The sequence below is a fragment of the Liolophura sinensis genome, chromosome 1 (genome assembly GCF_032854445.1).
Source record: "Liolophura sinensis isolate JHLJ2023 chromosome 1, CUHK_Ljap_v2, whole genome shotgun sequence".
In the NCBI taxonomy this organism is placed as follows: domain Eukaryota; kingdom Metazoa; phylum Mollusca; class Polyplacophora; order Chitonida; family Chitonidae; genus Liolophura; species Liolophura sinensis.
In genome coordinates this window covers 40,116,600-40,137,435 of record NC_088295.1, presented here as the reverse complement: position 1 = coordinate 40,137,435, position 20,836 = coordinate 40,116,600, and the positions used below count along the sequence as shown (strand labels likewise).

The 20,836-nt window shown below is 38.8% G+C and overlaps 2 protein-coding genes across 5 annotated transcripts in view; one reads left to right on the top strand and one right to left on the bottom strand.

The window, feature by feature from the left end:
- Positions 1-5,301, top strand: part of LOC135471020 (uncharacterized) — a 32,816-nt gene extending 27,515 nt beyond the window's left edge. The window contains exons 15-18 of the mRNA XM_064750071.1: positions 248-323; positions 1,689-1,836; positions 3,161-3,240; positions 4,077-5,301. Coding sequence (XP_064606141.1) covers positions 248-323; positions 1,689-1,836; positions 3,161-3,240; positions 4,077-4,194 — 422 coding nt within the window. The 3' untranslated portion in view covers positions 4,195-5,301. The remainder of the gene's footprint in view (positions 1-247; positions 324-1,688; positions 1,837-3,160; positions 3,241-4,076) is intronic.
- A 7,091-nt stretch (positions 5,302-12,392) lies between these two features.
- Positions 12,393-20,836, bottom strand: part of LOC135476311 (MAM and LDL-receptor class A domain-containing protein 1-like) — a 41,970-nt gene continuing 33,526 nt past the window's right edge. For all 4 annotated transcript variants that reach the window (XM_064756313.1, XM_064756304.1, XM_064756328.1 and 1 more), the window contains 4 exons: positions 18,078-18,162; positions 17,606-17,749; positions 16,406-16,668; positions 12,393-15,103 (listed from right to left, as the gene is read on the bottom strand). In XM_064756313.1, coding sequence (XP_064612383.1) covers positions 15,020-15,103; positions 16,406-16,668; positions 17,606-17,749; positions 18,078-18,162 — 576 coding nt within the window. In that variant the 3' untranslated portion in view covers positions 12,393-15,019. The remainder of the gene's footprint in view (positions 15,104-16,405; positions 16,669-17,605; positions 17,750-18,077; positions 18,163-20,836) is intronic.

Sequence of the window (20,836 nt, the reverse complement as noted above, 5' to 3'; positions counted from 1 at the left end):
TCCAGGCTCTGTCCTTGCAAATCCTCCAATCCTGATTATCACATACATGTGTGAGGAAGTTGGTCATATGCTTGGTGAGGTACAGTAATGTCCTCCAGACTCTGTCCTTGCAAATCCTCAAATCCTGATTATCATTTACATGCGTGAGGAAGCTGGTTGTGTGCTTGGTAAGATGCACTGATGTCCTCTGGGAATATGCAAGCAAGAAAGTGTAGTGGGCTACCAGTTTTGTGTCTCTGTTTTGCAGCGGAAAAGCATATGTGCAGTTATGACATGATGAGACAAGTGTATTTGAGTGCCTTTGACATGGAGATCCACATCAGGTATGTATAAAAAACACTCACATAGTGATATTTGGAATCTGCGAGTTTGAATGTCAGTTTGAATTCTGATGTATATTAATCTGACCATCCTGAAGTAGAGTGTGGAAGTCTGAATTTCAGTAGTTTTTATTATTCAAAATAATGAATACCTGCATGTTAATGAAGGATTTGACAGTAATTTTTGTTCTTTGGATAATTTGGTCTAGGAGACAAAACGATGTAGGCTTGGGTATCCAGTTTCAAATGTTTTGCATTGCAACTGTACCAGCATGCACATAGATCAACTTTCAGTGCAATTTATGCACCTTCCTAATTTGAGTTTGGAATCAAAACTACATTGGTTGGATTGTCCAGTTTCAGGGCTCCACAAAAAGTATAATTTTATCAGTCAACATGTGTTCAGAATATGCTTGAATAAACACCTTGTAAACATGCTAAACAGGTGAAGAAATTGCATTAACTTTTTGTCAATGACTTAGTTACTCAGTATACCTCTTTGTAAGATTCCAGGTGCTTGAGATTTGTTTGTATTAGGGTGATATATTATGGGAAAATGTCTGCACCAAGGTAATATGACCTTTATTCGCCTCTAAAAATGAACTTATTGGGGGCAGATTTTCGGACCAAATACAGTAATCCCATATGTTCATCCGAAGTCTTCAATCCATAAAGCAAATAACAATCCTTTTCTTCACCACCTATAGTCTACTCTCCTCATGCAGGGGCTTGATGCATTCCATCTATTACCTCTGCTGAAAGAGCTCACAGATCTGATATACATGGCTAATTTATATGATCCAGAATGACCAATGGAAATGTCCGTGCCACCGTAAGCTTTAAGTTGTTGTTGTAAAGTTCCTGTGACTGAAAGAAGTGGGAAGGTGAATAAGGGCAAAATATTCCAAATTCATTGATAGAGATTGAGTTTTATGTATGGAGACTATTTTAGGATCATTTGTGTGTTTGCGCTGATTGTTTACGCCATGTATTGCTGAAGTAATTTCATTGGAAATCGGTAGTCGGTAGAGGACCTGCCTCTGTGTAAATTATGTGCATATTAATGAAGGCACAACTCCACTTCCAACGAATACAAATTTGTTTGCCATTATATTTTTCCTACACAGAGGGCTCATTGTCTGACACGTATTGCGTCATTTTTCATTTATATCAGAGAAGGTATCTTTTGACAGAGCATAGAATCCGAGCTGTGGAGATAGTATTAGCCTCCTTGCTGTCATGTACATGTATTGTTGATACATGAGTATGGTGTTTGGTATAAACAATAAATCAATGAATCCAAGTAGCTATCTGCATGGTCATTACCTTGTCATACTGAAAGCCATTTCAATCCCTGTCTGTTTACAGTAAGGAGAATTGGTTTGAGTTGATGGAGCGTGTGTGGGCCCAGTACATGCCCCTCCCCCTCAATGACCAGGACAACCACCCCTGCTCCTTCACACACATCTTCTCAGACCAGTACCCAGCCGCGTATTACTCCTACAAGTGGTCAGAGGTAAGAAGCACTACAGCAGCGTACCTGTACTTGTGAACAGCATGCCACGGGGATGGTGCACATGTACTTGTGAACAGCATGCCATGGGGATGGTGTACATGTACTTGTAAACAGCATGCCACAGGGATAGCGTACATGTACTTGTAAACAGCATGCCACGGGGATAGTGTACATGTACTTGTGAACAGCAGGGCACAGGGATAGTGTACATGTACTTGTAAACAGCATGTCAGAGCGCAATACCTTAAACATGTACATGTTGAAAGATAAAATTCTTCCTGCAATATGGTTGAAACATTGCTGCTTCTATTATTCAAAGGCGAAAATCTCGACACAATATTGCTGAAATATTGACGACATTGCAGTAAGTTATTCAAAAGTATAAACTGGACGTGAAGATTCCTGATGAGTTAAAATGTGACTATAGAAAACCATGATGCATACAACAATGTAACTTCACAAGGCTCAACCTGTTCCATGATATCATTTAAGCTGCACTGTTATAAGTCAGTTTTTCCGACATCATACATGGGAAAGTCTGCCAGCAATATACAGAATGGTTGTGAGCCTCTGCCCGGTTTCCTCCCACCATAATACTGGCTGCTGCAGTGTAAGTGAAACATTCTTGAGTAGAATGTAAAACCTGCAAAATGAAATTGAATATAAGTCATAGAGGTACAGTGATGTTCATAGCATGTATTTGTGGATGGCTCCTTTCCTATTTCTTGCATACTCAGACTAGCTTTTTTCTCTCTTTACTTTCACTCCTTGTTTTCTTTACTTCCATATAATAATGTATGATCAGTGCAGTTTTATGGGACAACTTTCTCATGCTCTTCAGTAGAACTATATACATCAAGTAGCTGACTGCAAGTGTTGGACATGCTTTAGGTTTCTGTGAATAGTAAAGCCAAGGAGTGAGCGAAGTTTAAATTATTGGGAAATCTCACATGATTATCTCTGTCTTTCTGGGGCATGGATTACGTTGACAAAAGTGTAGCTCGGTTGTCTGTAGATTATGCGTAAATAAGTAATAAGTATTGCGTATACAAGATTATTGTCAGCTTCAACAATTTTTGTAAGGATCATCAACCGGACAACCATGATATGGCAATGAATCATAAATTTATTCCACTGGACATATAGGCTTAGTGCATCCACTTAAGTGTTGTTGTCCATACACAAGTGAACAGGCACTTTTCTTGAAATGTTTAGGGGATTCGTTGGAAACTTTATGTGGTAAAACTACTAACATGGTGTCCTGTTTGAAATATGAAATAACGGTGATAATACTTACAGTGTTCTATGTTCTTATATGTTTCAGATGATATCAGCTGATGTTCTTGGTGCTTTTCTTGAGGTGGGACTTGATGATGCAGAGAAAGTAGCCGCAGTAGGGAAAAGGTAAGAGCGATCATGCAGAAATCCAGCGCAAGTGTGGACAGTTTTATGTTGTTTGTTTTTTAATGTTAATGTTTTTTATGGGTTTACTGTTTTTCAGGGCTTTTTTCAGGGATCATGTAAATATATCTTCAACAGGAAAATTGCTGTAGATAGTCCAAATTTCCCATAATATTAATGACTTTCAAGTTTCATTTTTATGCCGGCTTTATTCCAATGGTAAAACAACAATGTAAATTGGTATGGCCTAATGGACAGATTTAGGCATATCCATGAATTTAACACCACTCAAGTATATGGTTGTTCAAGTCAAGCTCATACTAGTGGTTCATACCAAAGACTTTAAAAATAGTACTTGTTGCTGTCTTGGAGTGGTTAGAGCAAGGAAACAGGACTGGTTTTCACAGTGTCAGTATAATGTGACTGGGTGGGGTGTCATGCCTGGTGTCTTCGGCATGATTCTCCTGTGGCATCATGGACTCGCCCTGCCACTAGAAGACACACTATATGTGCACACACCTAATGACTCCACGTTGTCATATGACTGAAAAATTGTTAAGTGGAACATGAAACCCCCAGCATTCATTCATTCATACTGGTGGTTCATGTTAATTTCTCAAAGACAGGTTCTTGGTAATTGACTGCAAGTTTTTTTTTTGCTGGGCATTTTTTCATTACTCAAGGATACGTCAGCTCCATGTACAGGATGGTCAGAACTTGGTGGAAATCATCTCACCTCAGCAGATTTTATCTGGAATAATCCTTAATAGAAACAGTTTTATTATTTATTAAGACATCGGGTAACAAAATTTTAATAAGGGTTATTTTTGTTGCTCAAGGTTTCGGGAGACATTCTTGTCTCTGGGCGGTGGAGTTCCAGCAAGTGAAGTGTTCCGTCGTTTCCGGGGGCGTGACCCGTCACTGAATGCATTGCTAGAGTTGTATCAGTCAAAGTGACTCTAACATGTGTACTTTAAGGTGTATTTGATTTGGAATCAAATCTGTCTGGAGTGCTGTGCATGGATGAAAGAGTTTGTTGACCATGGATGTGACAATTTGTGTACATTTAAGCGATGCTTACACAAATCAGTGATGTGCAGCGAAGGTTGCTCTTGTCCCACTGGTCTCAGCTGAGTTCGATGACAAACTCCAAAGTCTCGCAAATCAAGAAATGACAGGGTCAAGCCAAAGAAGTATCAAGTCCCTGTTGATCACACGGTTGATGAACAATGTGATGTACCCTGTATGAAAAGGTATCCAGCACATTTTCTGACATGAGCAGGAAAGTCAGACTTAGTACATACACATGTACATGACATTCTTGTTGATAACATATACTTTGTATGTATGCAAGAAAACCTTCATACTTTGCAATGATTGTGTATTTTTTTCTTAACTTAACCTTTTGCTGAGCCGTGAGCAGCTTGGTGCCTGATTGTCAAGTAAGGCAACACCAATTTTAGTTGGTTGTTTTACCAGCAAGCCGATTTTAAAAGATCCAGAAAAGGAATTAAAAATATAATTAATCAATTTATTTGGCTGCGATCTTAATGTTCTTTTGTGATTTTCCTATTTTTCAAGGCTTTCCAGTCACATTAACATCTTTTTAACAGGAACAGTTGCTGGGACAGCATTACCATCTGAGAACATAGAATAAACATTCATTTTGCTCATAAAACAAAAATTTTAATTGGTGTGGCCTAATTGACAAAAAGTGACGTAGTGCTCCTCTGGGTTTCAATGGTCTCAAGATCCTGATTGCAATAATTATTGCATGAATAAAACATTTATATTGAGTTAGCATATTGTGTTCATGCAAGTGAAATAATTTTGAGGAAGGCCATTTAATTGAAATTATCTTAAGCAAAGGTGCATGTAAGTGAAGCCATTCTGAGTAAGTCATTAGAGACTAATATTAATGATAAATGGTGATTTGGTAGGAAGTTGTATTAAAGACCTATCATTACCAGTGATGTCAGCATATGAGAGTTTGCTAAGACTCCAAATGATGTCAAAGGATCAGATTATGAGCATCATATCTCATCCATCCAAAATGCCACAAGTTAAGTGCTAAGTTAAGTGATCTTCTGAGTGGTTACCACGGGACACAGATGGTATGAACAGGGTGTTATTAGCCATTACATAGACTTCTTTAACTTGTAATAGCATACAATATGCCTTCTTAGTTTTAGACCCAAAATATGACATCACCCCCGCAATCTGAACTCGCTGCATTCAAATGCTGGAGTAAGGTGACGTCTCAAAGAGTAGCGTCATCAGATATGAATGGTGACAAGGTTGCAGGAAATATGAAGGCCTATTCTGTTTACAAGCAACTGAGCACTTGACATGTTAATTGCTTTTCCATAAAAAAAACTGAACCGCTTTCCTGTAAAATTTGATTAACATACATATATACGTACATTTTTAGCTTCCTTGATTTAATATCAGGCTGGATTCCTGACTTAACCAAGGATACCCGGTTTAATAAAATGTGAAACATTTTGAAATTCAGTGCACTACTGTTTGAAATAGATAAACGATTAGACATACATAGTACGTATACAGGTACTAATACATGTACATTGTTTCTGTAGTGAATGCTTCAGTGGCTATCAGTGCATAATAGTTTTGAAGAACACATTTTGCAACTTTCAAACTGTCACATTTTAATTTCAAGTTAACCGAGAATGGTTTCCAAGGCCTACACAAATGCCCGTCGAAGTGTTTCATTTGTTTTAGCGAGTGATAAGCTACACATACAGGTGAAGAAAATCGTATTCTTGTTAATAAGGTATGTAGATATGACTTTGCTTACTGAAACTTAAATAAATTTTTGTTATCTCAATTGTTCTTCGTGTTATTATTGTAGGATAGTGAAGTATCAAACACTGGGATTTTTGAAGACACAGTAACTCCTATTTCAACTTTTGCCTTTTTCTTTGCGTATTAAGTACATCAGAAATTAACGGGGGTAATAAGTAACGTAAGGCTGGGATTAAAACAAAAGAATCAAATTGTTAGGCAGTTTACCTGGCAAGAAGCCATGTTTTTTCACCAGATTTTCTCTTAAGGGTGAATATTCTTTGGTTGCTAACCATTTTCACTTATCGATAAAACAGTAGGTAGAGCGTCCGCTTGTGGAGCCGGTAGATCAGGAGTCAATCCAGGGTCGGGTCACACCTGAGACCTTAAGAGGTCACTTGGCGTTTAGCATGACGGGGGATAGTGCAACGACTGAATTACCTGTATCAGTATAATGGCTCTGGCAGGACGGCTTACTTGCCTTTGGCAAGTTGTCTCAGTGAAACAGCACAAGATAAAAGAGCGGTGGAAATCTGTCCTACAACAAGGAGGCACACTACATACACTGTAAGGAATCCTTTGTCCTCGTATGACTGAAAAATTGTTAGGAACGACGTTAAACCCCAAGGACTCACTCACTCACTCATTTTTAGCTCGCGTAATTATCTCGCTTTACGAAGGAGAGGTACTTTGACGGGGGTCAGAAGTTGTCGGGGGCGGTGTCTTTGGCCAATCATAGGGTGGCAGTGGCCACCCGTAGTACACGGATAGCCGTTCATCGGTAGCGATTTGGCCAAGGAAATAGTCCGCTTCGGGACCGGTAGATCAAGGATCAATCCTTGATCGAGTCACACCTAAGACTTTAAAAGAGGAAGTTGTAACTTCCTCGCTTGGCGTTCAGCGTGAAGGGGATAGTGCAACGACTGGTTGACCCGTATCAGTATGATGGCTCTGCCGGGCAGCTTACTTGCCTTCGGTAAGTCGTCTCAGTGAAGCAGCACTAAATAAAAGAGCGGTGGAAATCCGTCCTGCAACAAGGAGGCACATTACACGTACATGCACCCTAATGATTCCTTCGTCGTCATATGACTGAAAAATTGTTGAGTACGACGTTAAACCCCAAGCACGCACGCCAAGGAAATATTTTACCTCATAGTTCAATATTTTGCTCAGCTATTCACAGGGTTGCAATTGTACATAGTGCATGGACTGCCAAATGCAGTTCGGGATCTGCATATCAAAGACTTTTGCAGTAAAGTTGCGCACTAACTCCCCACAGTGTTTATTACAACCACAATGATTTACAAATCCATAAGGAACGAAGTCAGTGCTCTGCAATCCTTACGCATACGATAAACATGGTTGTGACAGTATAATAACTTGGTCTTGTTGATTTAATAACAAGATTTTAACACTATGTGATTAGAGGATATTAACTGTGTACGACAGTATCAATCGTACCATCAGTCATCTTTTTTTTGGTTTAGAGGTCAATACTTGAATATGGCTTGAATATTGCTTGAATATTTGCAGTTTTAACACAGTGCTCAATCAGGCGAGCTACCGGTGTTTTCTGAATGCCATGTTAAAACTTCTTTTCCACCTAGCATTTCAAGGTGTGTCTAAATAGATGCAAATTAGTACAGCCAATATGAAATCAAATCTATTTTCACCTATACTCATCAAAAAGGAACAAACAAAATCAAAGACATGGCGTAAAATGGTTGCAAGAAATTGGTGATAGAAAAATGACCTGGGGCCTATGCATGTAGCGAAGCGGTCATTTCAAAAACAGGCTGTCTGCCTGAACAAATACATATTTTTTATCTTTTTATTTTTGGAATGTTTGTTTTCCTATGTCGGTTAATATTCGTTTTTTCCTGTGTGTACGTCAGTCACGTTTGCGCAAGGCAAAAGGTCAAACCTGAAGGAAGTCAAACTGCAGATAGGGAAGAAGTGAGTCTCCAACACTCAGCGCTGATAAACACCGAGTGCAATTAACGGGGCAGGCTTGCGTTTAAATGTCAGGAGCCGTAGCGAACAACGCCACTCTACAATGTAGTCAGCCCTCGGTATACGCCTGTTTGTGAAGCTCACCACTTAAAGATGCCTACGCGGATTGCACTAGACAATCTGAAGTAAGTATAGGCATTTACATGTATACTTTCTAAGGTCTTGATGTAGCAGATGTGTTAAACATCCGTTGTAAAATCTCATGGTTGATTACTTCTATTTTTATGCCCTTTGTCCGTGGGAACATCTATGTCATGGCTAGTTCTTTATTCCCAGTAGTTCACGTGTTCAAGCGGAACTATATATATGCATCTAGATTACCACCGACGTAAAGCAATCTAACTGTGACTTTAATGATGTAATGACAAGAAGAGTTATTTTTGGTTAAATGTAATTAAGAAGAGAGTAAAACCAGAGCAGCGAGTACAGTATGATAGCTGGCAAATGATCATACGTAACCGATGAAATACGGCCTCTTGTTAGTTTACATCAGTCCGATTTTTATTCTAACTGTTCATGTAAATGCATAAATAACAAACTACACGCCCCCTAGCAGCATATATAAGCATACGCATATAAGATATATATTGCAAGAGACTGGGTATGAGATATACAAAAGTACAGGTGTAAAAGGGGTCTGGATAAGATTTTCACAAGAGTTCACGTGTCGAATAATAATCGCATTACGTAGATATATAACATAAAATGTGTATATTAAAAGTGGCGATTGCTGGTCGACTTTCCAATAAGTTCTGACCAGGGATTAAGATAGTCTATGTTAATCCCAGCTCAGAAGACAAGTCCACTTATCCATGACCTATGAGGTCATAAGTTCGAAGCCTGAACCCTTTTGCATCGGCGAAGGCTTTACGTCAAGATGAGGTACAATTGTTCCTCAATGGATTTCTATCATAAACAAACATGCATTCACACAGGTATAATTATCTTTTCCTGAATGTCATTCTTTGTAGTTAAACTCACTCGCAACCACTTCTGCGTACATCTTTCCCTGTTATTCTTTTTGGTTATACTAACTCACGACCACACACGCAGACATTTTGATCGGGTCTATAGGATTTAACATCGATCCACTTACAGACCTCAGCAATGCTTCCAACATTACCAACGTGATATGCTTTCCCAATTGATACTTTCCGTCCTTCTCTCTCGGAACCTCCTTGGACGAGGTGGTTAGAGTGCCAGCGCGGCGCAATGTCTTAGGACCAATGCGGTCGGTGTGAGTTCAAGTCCAGCTGATATTGCCTTCTTCTCTGGTCGTACGTGGAATTTCCTCCAGGAACCTGCGGATTATCGTGGGTTTCCTCCGAACTATGCCCGGTTTCTTTCCAACATAATGCTGGTCGCTGCCGTATAAGTGAAATATTCTTGAGTAGGGCGTGAAACACGAATGAAACAATTAAATAAATAAATAAGTACTTTTTCCCTGTCGAGCATCACGGGCTCGTTCTACACTGTAGGCCACCTACGCATTGAAAGACTTACACTGTGGCCCTGTGATATGAGGAGCTGATGTCTCTCTTGTAACCATATCGTGAACGATGGACATGGCCGAAACTATACGTGAAGTCCGTGACACAGACAGTTAGGCCTGTCGGCCATAGTTCATATAAGGTTCACGGCAGGATTTCTTTGTAATGATTTCTTTGTCCAGTATTTAACACTCCAGTCCACTGTAGCAGGGGGCGAGGGATTGGAATAATGCATGTAACAGACATTCTAGCCCTAAACAAGATAAGTTCACTTATACCAGTGATTGAAACAGCATTTACACTTGGATTTCCTAGTGATATAAGAAAGAGGGCTGTAAGTCGTTGTAGTTTATGAAGTCGTCCTTTCAGTGTGTGTTGCTCCAGTTCCCTGGTCCCTTTGCATTGTTTTCATTAAATAGTAAAACGTTTATTAACTACATTTTGAGTATTTCTAGACGAGGTCTAATAAATTGCACCTAACATGACAGCACTTTTTATGTAATTTTGCTTAAGGCGTGGTGCTTGGGGACGAGTTTTTTACGCATTTACATGAACAATTGGAATAAAACTGGTCTAAAACTAAAACTCAAGTAAACTGACAAGAGGCTGGATTTCACCGCTTACTTGTGACCATTTGGCAACTATCACACTGTCGTAACTGCCCTGGTTTTACTCTCTTTACTCTTGTCTTTTATACTGTCCACACTGTGGGGGAATCTTGTACTGTAAAGCGGTTTTATCGCAGAAATCATCTTACGTCCACAAACAGGCAGAAATTATTTGGAAAAGGGAGGGGGAGGGGCAGGTCACGGACGCACGGTTGAGATGCTTGTAAGCGTTTATTGCGTCCAATGGACAGGTCTGTTAAATTTAACAGATAGCCTGGTGTCTTAGTGATGCTAGGAGGTATTCAACATAATATCCTATTAGTCCAATATAATCGTTATGTTGAATTAATGGAATATGTATGTCACATTTAACAGAATAATATTCTGCCATAACAGAATACATTCTTAGCGTCACTCAGATAACAGACTTTCTGTTAAATTTAACACATTATTTCTTTGAGTGTTGTGCCTGTCCATAGTCAATGCGCATGTGTTGTAATGATGGTTGGGATAAAATTTTCCATGCACACCAAATACATGGACGGGTTTGATTAGTGAAGTTTTGCGACAAGGAGCTACATGGGACAGATTCTGAGCGCTAAGTAAGGAGTTCATCAGTCAGAATGAGCTGGTGGCAGCTCACTTGCCTTTCAGCAATGTTGTGCACATGCACTTCTGCTGGTGAGACTATAGGCGTCGTCAGTAAAGTTCGTCAATTACTTGCGATAGTTTCCTGAAGCCATATAACACCACAGCTGTCGTAAATAAAATCACTGGCATAGCTCGACGACGATGCGGCAAATTTCTGACGGAAGTCTGGCAGAGGCTATAATTATGCTGAAATATGCGGTTCTCTGAAGTTCCTAGTAAATAAATGAAGTACAAAAGAGTGGCTCAGGAAGGGACTAGCGAAGTTGTGTAAATTACGTCCCTTAGTCCCGCGATATAACGTGATGTGAACGAGAATCTCAATCCAAAACCTGACGAGAACGACAATTATTTTCTCTTTGTGACCCGTCGTGATGCTGCATTTGGCCCCTCAACAAGCACACGGGAAGCAGAATTTTAGTCGCATCTGACTCTAAAGAAAGAAATCTTTGTATATCTTTTGTCCTTTGATTTTCTCGACACACTTTCATCCGATCGACTGCACACTTTATAAAAGACTAAGGAGTCTTGATAATTGTGATAGTCACACGCAACCGGCCTCTCGTTAGTTTATCTTCGTTCAGTTTTAGAACAGTTTTATTCATCGACCCAGTTGACTTGACGATTGCTGAGTGTATTTACTGAGGTTCCAAGAGAGTGTAATGTCGGAAATTGGAAAAAAATGCCTATTGCAAACCATACTCCTTACAGCTTGTGTCGCTTTCTACCTTTCGCTGTACATCACTACCACCACTAGACAACTACCTTTGGAGCCTGTGTGACGCACGTAGGCTTGTTTAGGCTTAGCCTCATCACGTCTGCTCTCCCGCGGAACTGTTTAATCAGCATCCACCAATAAAATTGTTTTAGGTTGTAGTTAGAATCATTTTGTACATACTGTACATAAAGAGAATGCATGTGTATAAAGTGTTGTTAGAGACAGAGGTTGAGACAGATTGAGCGTATTTCGAGACATCACTTCCTGCCTCATTACCAGTGACCTCGGCGTTGTTCGAGATTTCTGTACCAAATTGACTAGTGGTGGCAGTGATGTTAAGCGAAAGGTAGAAGGCGACGCATGCGCTGTTAGGAGTATGATAGCGAGTGCAAATTAGGTCGCAAATGGGCACTGCACTATAGTTAAAAAAATTGCGCTTTCATCTTGACAGAGATGATGTACAAGCAGTTTAAGGGTTGCAAACTATTTGAAAGAGTCAGCGTTCGATTTAACGTAGTATTTCCTTTTGACAATGGACGGATTATCAATTGAACTCCAAACACAAAAACTACCATATAAAACACGTGACACATGGCTACATACATGCAGAACCCACTCAACAGACATGCGCAGACGAGTCGTTGGCTGTGAAACGGACTTGCCAGGTCGATGTAGCATAACCAATTCGTTGACCGCTTAAAACGCACATCCTTTAACGTAATATACAATGTGCCTGTGTCCACATTGTGAAGCAAGGTAGTTTTTTTTACACTTGTCTGGATTGTATCCTGGTGTAGAGTCAAGACTTCGTCCATGTATAAATGAAGAGGTAAAATCATAAAGTAATTCAATAAGTTTAACCTTTCACCCGGAGAGTGAATGAATGGTATAAGATTTATTTACTTACTTATTTGTTTATATATCTAAAAGATGTTAACGCTGTACTGAACAATGCTTTTTTTATGCGTCGAAACATACATTCGTATACCAGATGTCAACCAGTAAGGAAGTACCAGGTCAATAATCGTAAGGCCAATTCCCAAAACGACGCATAAAGCAAACAACCAAGAACTAAGAAAGCATCTATAGTACGAAACTAGGACGGAATGATGCAAAGAGAAGCAGTTTTCAGTGATGATGGAAAGACGCAAGCTATGTTGTAGGCGAATGAGTGAAATCAATATTCAAATCGTGTAGCATGCTACAATATAAGTTGTCGATAACAGAATATGTATCTCAGTTCATATATCCAACGTGACGATCTAATTCAAGACGATGAATATATCGCCTAAGCCCCCGGGTTGAGCCATGACCATCAAGCAGCATCAGATTTATGAACGGAATAAAGCGGACAGAGCCGAGATGAAACGATTGCATCAGTTGCCAGATACCGGCGTAACATCCTGGCATACAGCCCCAGCCAAGCTGACGAGACCTGAAATCGAGCACGCGACCTCATCGGTGATTGTGGTGTTACGGGCGAATAGTTATTTTGTCTAGTTTTAGCCCATGACATGCGTAATCATGACATCTAGAAGAAAATATACACGACTCATGGCATGAATAAATATTAATATTCCTGATGCTTTTCACAAATTATATAAACTATTTTGACAATTAAGTATAAAGAAAAAACTGGACAATATGGTACGTCTCTTTTGAAGACGAAAATAGTAACAATGTCATTACTATTATAATTATTATTAATGTTAATTATAATGTACATCGTAAAAAATTAATGTCATACAACACAACATAGAGCATGATATAATATTTACACGTTTGATCAAACACAGATCCGCTGTTAAAGGAATAAGATAAACGCTGGTATACATAAAATATTAAGCAAATAAAATTATAGTGAATTACGGATTGTAGTGTCACGTAAATGTAAACATATGGTATCAGCTACTGTTTATAGAACTTTAACACTTAAAAGTGGTACTTAAAAGTGGTATTAAATCTCACATTTTTTATCGTATTTGTTCACAAATATTTACCCATGCTGACTTAAACTACATGGAAATTGATGCAATAAATAAGCGCAATTAATTGATATATTCGGAAAAAAATACCTTAAAAAGCACTGATACACTCCATCATGGAAAGAGTCTCAGATCCTCAGAGCAGTTTTAAGGTGCATTTAATGATGTCCAAATGATTTAAATATACATTCAAAAAATTAATCTGTTAATTTTAGCAGAAAGTCTTTTGTCTGAGTACTAGAATGCATTCTGTTATTATAACATAATATTCTGTCATATTCAACACAATGTGCTATTAGTCTGATAGAATCTTTATGCTCAAGTAATTGATTATGTGTGTAATATTTAACAGAACAATCTGCTGGAATAACAGAGTACATTCTATCATCACTCAGACAACAGATTTTCTGTTAAAATTAGCAGCTTAATTTTTTTAGTGTATCTCTAAAGTTTTGTTTATCTTTTTCCAAACGCGAATGCAATGGCCATAAAGTCCATTTAAACATATTTAAACTTAAATTTAAGGTAAGATCATGTGGATAACTGATTTATATGACCATGACAGCCATAGAGATTGCTGGAAAACAAGTGTAACTGATGGATAATGCTAGTTATTGACATTACGTACAATTTTCTTATATCGTAGCATAGGGTCAATAGGCGTCTCTCTCTCTCTTCTTTTTTTTGGCCAAAAAATGATAGTAGTCTCACTATTTCATCGGTGTTACGATGTTAGATTATCATATTGGGACCTATGGCATTTTAGCCTCTATACTTACATCATTCCCTCACCAAATCAAATGGGCCATTTTCTGAAGATATTTATTACTGCAGTATACAGTTATGAGCACAAATTATCCAAAGCAAGTTAAAGCTAATGTTATCATAAACGTGAGCCTCTACCGTGAACACTTTGTGACACTTAGTAGTCAATGGATATCCAAGATAATATGACAATAACGGTGCACAGCTTATAGGCCTATTTTTGTTTTTGACTCAAAATCACCTAAGCAGTTGCAAAGCATTACCTCTGGGGATAGCCTTGAAAGACAATCACTGACATAACCGTGTGAATCTGCCTATACCTATGACCCCAAGGCATCACCAACTGATACAGAATGCATGCAAGAGCCACGGAACTATTCGAAAAATAAAAAGCCTAGTTACTATGTTTCCGGCTTTTTTGAAACTGAATGGATTTGGTGTTTACCGATAAATCTTCTACAAAAATACTGAACAAAAACTGAGCAATCTTTGTTGGTTTCGATTTCACACATACATATACAAACCTCAGTTACATACACAAAAAAAAAATCGATTTTTACCCAACGGAACTTGAGCAAGCTTAATGCTGTTGTCATGGTAACTTCCAAGACATCTTCTTCGAAATATATACTGTCCTGAAGAGGTTTTATTGTGTTGGCAAAAATTGATAAAAAACACCTTATAAAAATTCCAAATCACCCTAGAAAAAACCGCGAGACGAGAAACAGACATAGGTCCTGTCGTCCGCACTTAGCACGCCCCGTGCCTGAGAGAAATGTCATCAATGGCTATATCGCCTCTATACGAATGGCCTGCCTCTCCTTCAAGCACGATCTAAAATAAATATACAAATAAAAATAAATGAATAAATAAATTTTACAGTTTACTACTACTAATGACTAAATACTGTTAAAATAGTTGGAAGTTACTAAGCATAATTCTGACACAGTCGCGCATACTCACGACCCATATCTATAGGTGTGAAGGCAAAGCTGTTTTTATGTGTCAAAGTTGATCGGTGACCAGTATTTTGTTCCTGGGATACGTGTACGCAACAATCAAGATTTCGTAATGTCGTATTTCTATTTGAATGCGATTGTAACGTTTTGTTTTATATTCAGGATATTTCGTGTTGGCTACAAGATACACTGCCCCATCGCCAGGATCCGGCTGCAATACCTCCGAAGTGGACATAAACCACATTCGTTCATTAATATACTCATTCATCTATACGTCTATTCATTCATTGCAGTGCCCAATTTCCAATCAAAAAGAAAAAGAAAAAAAAATAAATATACACTTTGTGTTGCACTTTTTGTTTTGCTCACGGAAAACAGACGTTTCGAAAATTAAACCAATGTTGTTTTTAGAGGGAAAGGCTCTTGGCTGAAGGAGTCATATTTGTACCCCATGGACAAAATTCTCATTCTCGAAAAGAACCTGAGGCTAGGGAAGGAGTTGCGTGTGACGAAAGATGAGAAGTTTACAGCGGACGTCGAACCATCCCTGTTACTAAAACGAACCCACTTGTGTTGATACATTTACAGGTATAGTGTACATATAGTAAGCGATACATAGCAAGTTTTCTATGGTTAGTTCTGTGTTAATGATGAAAAACGTAATCATATAACCAACCATTGGGTATGACAGCAGAATACTTCAACATAATAGCACAGCTTAAGTTTTCTGCATAGTGCTGTTTGTACATAAAACATTTATATGAAAAAAATGTTTTTTTATCTGCACGTCGTTCAACGTCTCTTTCAATAGCAAAGTGCGTGCTGCTCGCAACTACACGGTTACTTTAAATAATTATCTTAATTCTTTTATAAAAATTAAAAACGTTTGTTTGGATTTCAACGCTATTTCAGTCATATGGCGATGAAATTTTTTTGCACGACGCTCTCGGTGCCATCATATTTATTGTACTGCTTCACAAAAATGCAATGCTAGGGATACCAGGTACGACAGCTCACCCAGTCGCGTGATACTGATAACCGGTCGACCAGAGACTAGCATATCGTCTTATGCTGATCGGCAAGTGAAAAGTACAAATATTAATGTTAAACTACGGACTCACCTCCACCCCCTGCCCAACCTCAACAACACACTTTTACGCTAAGTAAACATACTTACTTGAAATGGTGCAATAGCGTAATTAATACTGAGCTCTTCTTTCGTCCATCTGTTGCCTTTTTCACCTTCCATTTCCCAAATCTCGGACGTGTGACCAGTTTCCGAGACCACCTTGATCCGAAGGGACTGTATGTGCATACCGTACATATGGTACCAGAAACTAAAGCAGTACCCCTGAGCCCGAGGTAAAATCACTGGCGAGGCAAGGTTCGCATGTTCGCCTTGTATTCTCGGAGCGGATGTTTCGATGTAGATATAATAGCCTGTATGAAAATGAAACAAGAAATGAGTGAAACACATCACATCATCGCGGGTTTCGCAGCCTTGTTTGTGGGAAACTCTGGAACTGTAACTTAGTATTACTGATCGACTTAGCCCTAGATTAAATTGGAAGTATTTCATCCGAAACTGTATATAACATCTGAATCTATGGATCGAAACAGACATTCGTATACCACCCGTCAACCAAGAAGGAAATCCCTGTGTTGAACTGATTTCTTTCACAAGTGGTTCACGTCATTGAAACTGACTATTTTTCAATCCGTTGCCACGCGCACCAGAAATCTGATAGAAACAGTCCCAGCTTAAATAGGATGCTGACCTACCCTAATATAGGAAACTGTTTAGGAAATTTGCAGTTCCTTTGTGAAACAGAATGACCACTACATTTAGCCTATTACGTTCACACCATTCAACTTTCAATTTCTAACCATTTGTCACGTAAACTATGCAGACAAGTGATCAAAACAGTTCCAATTTAGAGAGGAACCTAGTGTTCATCTCAGTATGAACCCTCATAATAAAGATGAAACCCTTATCTGAGACGCTATGACTTCTGTTCCAGTAACATACACAAGGATGTTGGGTATCATCAGATCATGTTGACAGGCCACTCATGAAACAACGGCTAGTTTTTCTGTACGTCAGCGTTTTAGACTAAGCTTGAGATCTATCACGCTTTTTTCGACCTAAACATGGTTATTGTTGTATAAGTGGAAGGAAGATTCCGAGAAAGGCGTAAAACCCCAAATCAAACCAGTGAAATAAATTGCTTTCATGGACTTGCATATGGTCCCGCATACAACTGCGATTAGTCCTAGTGTTGTTATTTGTTCTTACAATGGGCACACCAGGCCCCCAGATTGATTCACAACACTAGGCCAATCAAACACTGTGCTGTTTCAGACGGCCATCCCTCACCTCGAGACGATGTGTGGTCCCCAGTTGGACCAGTCCCAGGAGTTCCGGTTGCGCCACTGTTTCGTATCCAATCAAAATCGTCATTTGTGTCGTCTGTCCATCCACAAAAGTCAAGCTCAAAGTCACAGCTAATTCCAGAGGAACCTGTAATGTATTAACTCTCATTGTATTTGATAAACTGGAATAGCTATAAATCAGCAAAAAAAAGCGAAGGTATTGACAAAAGTTATTGTAAAAAGTTATTGGAAAGTACTGAGCAGTAAAGTAAAGTGAAGAACACATTTCCCGGTTATGTAAGTTATATTATATCCTGATAGAAATTATTATATAAGTTTCTGTAATAAGACCATAGAACAATATTGTCATATGCAATTCGACTGACCCGGGTGTTGTATGATATAATTACTAGTATTACCCTTTTGGAAGATACTTAGTGAGCTTCATATGGAACTGGATGCTGCAAGACACCTACCTAAACACGGACCATCTGAGATATCAACGTCATCAATGGCGATATCGCTTCTGTATCCGGGTCCTCGAGTGGCTTCAAACGATATCTGCAAATACAACGTAGTTCACTCTGTCAGCAGCAAATTATCATAAAAATGAGCCACATTTTACCGTAATATTGCCAGAGGACAACTTTTCCTGGGAGAAATCCATTGTACCTTGATAAGGATGGTATGTACAAGAAAAACCTTCAGACATATAGCTTTATTCCAACAAACTTGAACTTTTTTCAACTTATCATCTGTTCCAAGAAAACGTGAAGAAAAGACAATAATTTGATGAATAAAGAGAACATTAATTTTTAGTTTCAGCAGATATATCAGCATCCAAACAGCTTATCTGCAATATGTCATGACTGAGAAACAAGAAAAACCGCTGAAGACTAAGGTAGTCAACACAAGAAAGATCTGTAAAGACTACGGTAATCCTCAGGAGAAATATCATTGAAAAATATAAGCTGATCATCTCAGGAAACCACTGAAAAGTATAAGGCAATCATCATAAGGAAGACCAGTGGAAACCAATATAATCATCACAAGAACGACCACTGGGAACTAGGGTAATTTTCACAAGAAATACTACTGGGAACTAAGGTAATCATCACAAGAAAGACCATTGGGAACTAAGGTAATCATCACAAGGAAGACCACTGGAAACAAAGGTAATTATCACAAGAAAGACTGTTAGGAACTAAGGTAACTATCACAAGAAATACCCTTGGAAACAAAGGTAATTATCACAAGAAAGACCATTGGGAACTAAGGTAATCACCACAAGGAAGACCACTGGAAACAAAGGTAATTATCACAAGAAAGACCGTTAGAAACAAAGGTAATTATCACAAGAAAGACCGTTAGAAACTAAGGTAATTATCACAAGAAATACTACTGGTAACTAAGGTTATCATCACAAGAAAGACCATTGGGAACTAAGGTAATCACCACAAGAAATACCACTGGAAACAAAGGTAATTATCACAAGGAAGACCATTGGGAACTAAGGTAATCATCACAAGAAAGACCATTGGGAACTAAGGTAATCACTACAAGAAATACCACTGGAAACAAAGGTAATTATCACAAGAAAGACCGTTAGAAACTAAGGTAATTATCACAAGAAATACCACTGGTAACTAAGGTAATCATCACAAGAAAGACCATTGGGAACTAAGGTAATCACCACAAGGAAGACCACTGGAAACAAAGGTAATTATCACAAGAAAGACCGTTAGAAACAAAGGTAATTATCACAAGAAAGACCGTTAGAAACTAAGGTAATTATCACAAGAAATACTACCGGGAACTAAGGTAACTATCACAAGAAATACCACCGGGAACTAAGGTTATCATCACAAGAAAGACCACTGGGAACTAAGGCAATCACCGCAAGAAAGACCACTGCAAACTAAGATAATCATCACATGAAAGATCACTGGAAACTTATTCAGCACAATGAAGACTAATGGAAACTAAGGGTTGTCACAAGAAGGGCTGATGTGAAGCATGAGATATAATCCGTCAAAAGAGAGGCCATTTTAATCAAAGGTTATCATCACAGGGAAATCCTCTGAAAACCAAGGTTATCACCAGAAGTATGAATAATTGGGTTTATTTTTAAAAGATCGAACAATATAAACAATGCACCTTCACCAGTCCTTTGCATTTATGGAATTACATGTGACGTCATTGTGCTTTATACTACATGTATCGATGTGGCGCACAAATGCCCACTACAGTATTTATATATTTGAGTGTAATTATTTGGGAAAACAAAGGAAAGGTATTTAAATGGTTAGATTTACTGGTAATTTTTTGTTTTACTTCTTTTTTGAATTGTATTTTGAGTGGGTCATGCGCTCAAATCCAGCTCTTGTTGTTTCGGCTGTGGACTGAAGTGAAGATCCTGCGAAGTGAGGAGTTTCCGGGATTTCCGGTTTCCGGCACCTATAAAGCTGACCGCCATAACCAAATGAAAACTTGGTGGGTATGGCGTTAGACATCAGTCTAAGTTCATGCTAGATTAGTTAGATGTATGTAAAAGTTTAGAGGATGGACAAGAAGTATTTTTAAACATTACACTTTATCTGGCCTAATTGGGTCGTATGGTTCTATCCAAGTCTGTCTGGAAACGTCGCAAGTCTATCATGGTCATACAGGTGAAAAATTCCACACTACGGACGAGCACACCAACCAGATATTATAGAAACACCCATGGTCTGGCATATGTGTTGGTGTTATTAACTTTTTCTGCAATACGATGAAGGGTTTTTGTTTTAGCAAAGAGCTACACAACGTGGAAATGATATTTCGTGCATCTTGCTAATTTTTTTAGGCGTTAACATGAACAATTAGAATAAAACCCTAACTGAGGAAAACTATCAAGAGGCTCTATTTTACTGGTTATGTGTGACCACTTGCCAACTATACCACGGTCGTCACTGCTCTGGTTTTACTCTTTCTGTAGTGTTTTTTGCAGGGATGCTTAAGAGCATCAGCGGAATATTTGGAGTGGGGATATTTTTTCCACTTGGAGGTGACCCAGGGTCAGGCTGCAGGTCTCATGTTCGAATCTGCCTCCTGGTAGGGTGTGCAGACTTACGTGGAGCTTGGTTACTTACCTGGCGAGGTGCACTGTTCTCAGCCGCCTTTAAACCTCACCGCCGACGTTTTTCCAGCGAAAAACCGCGGTCGCCAAATTGCTCTCATTAGCAAACTTGGACTT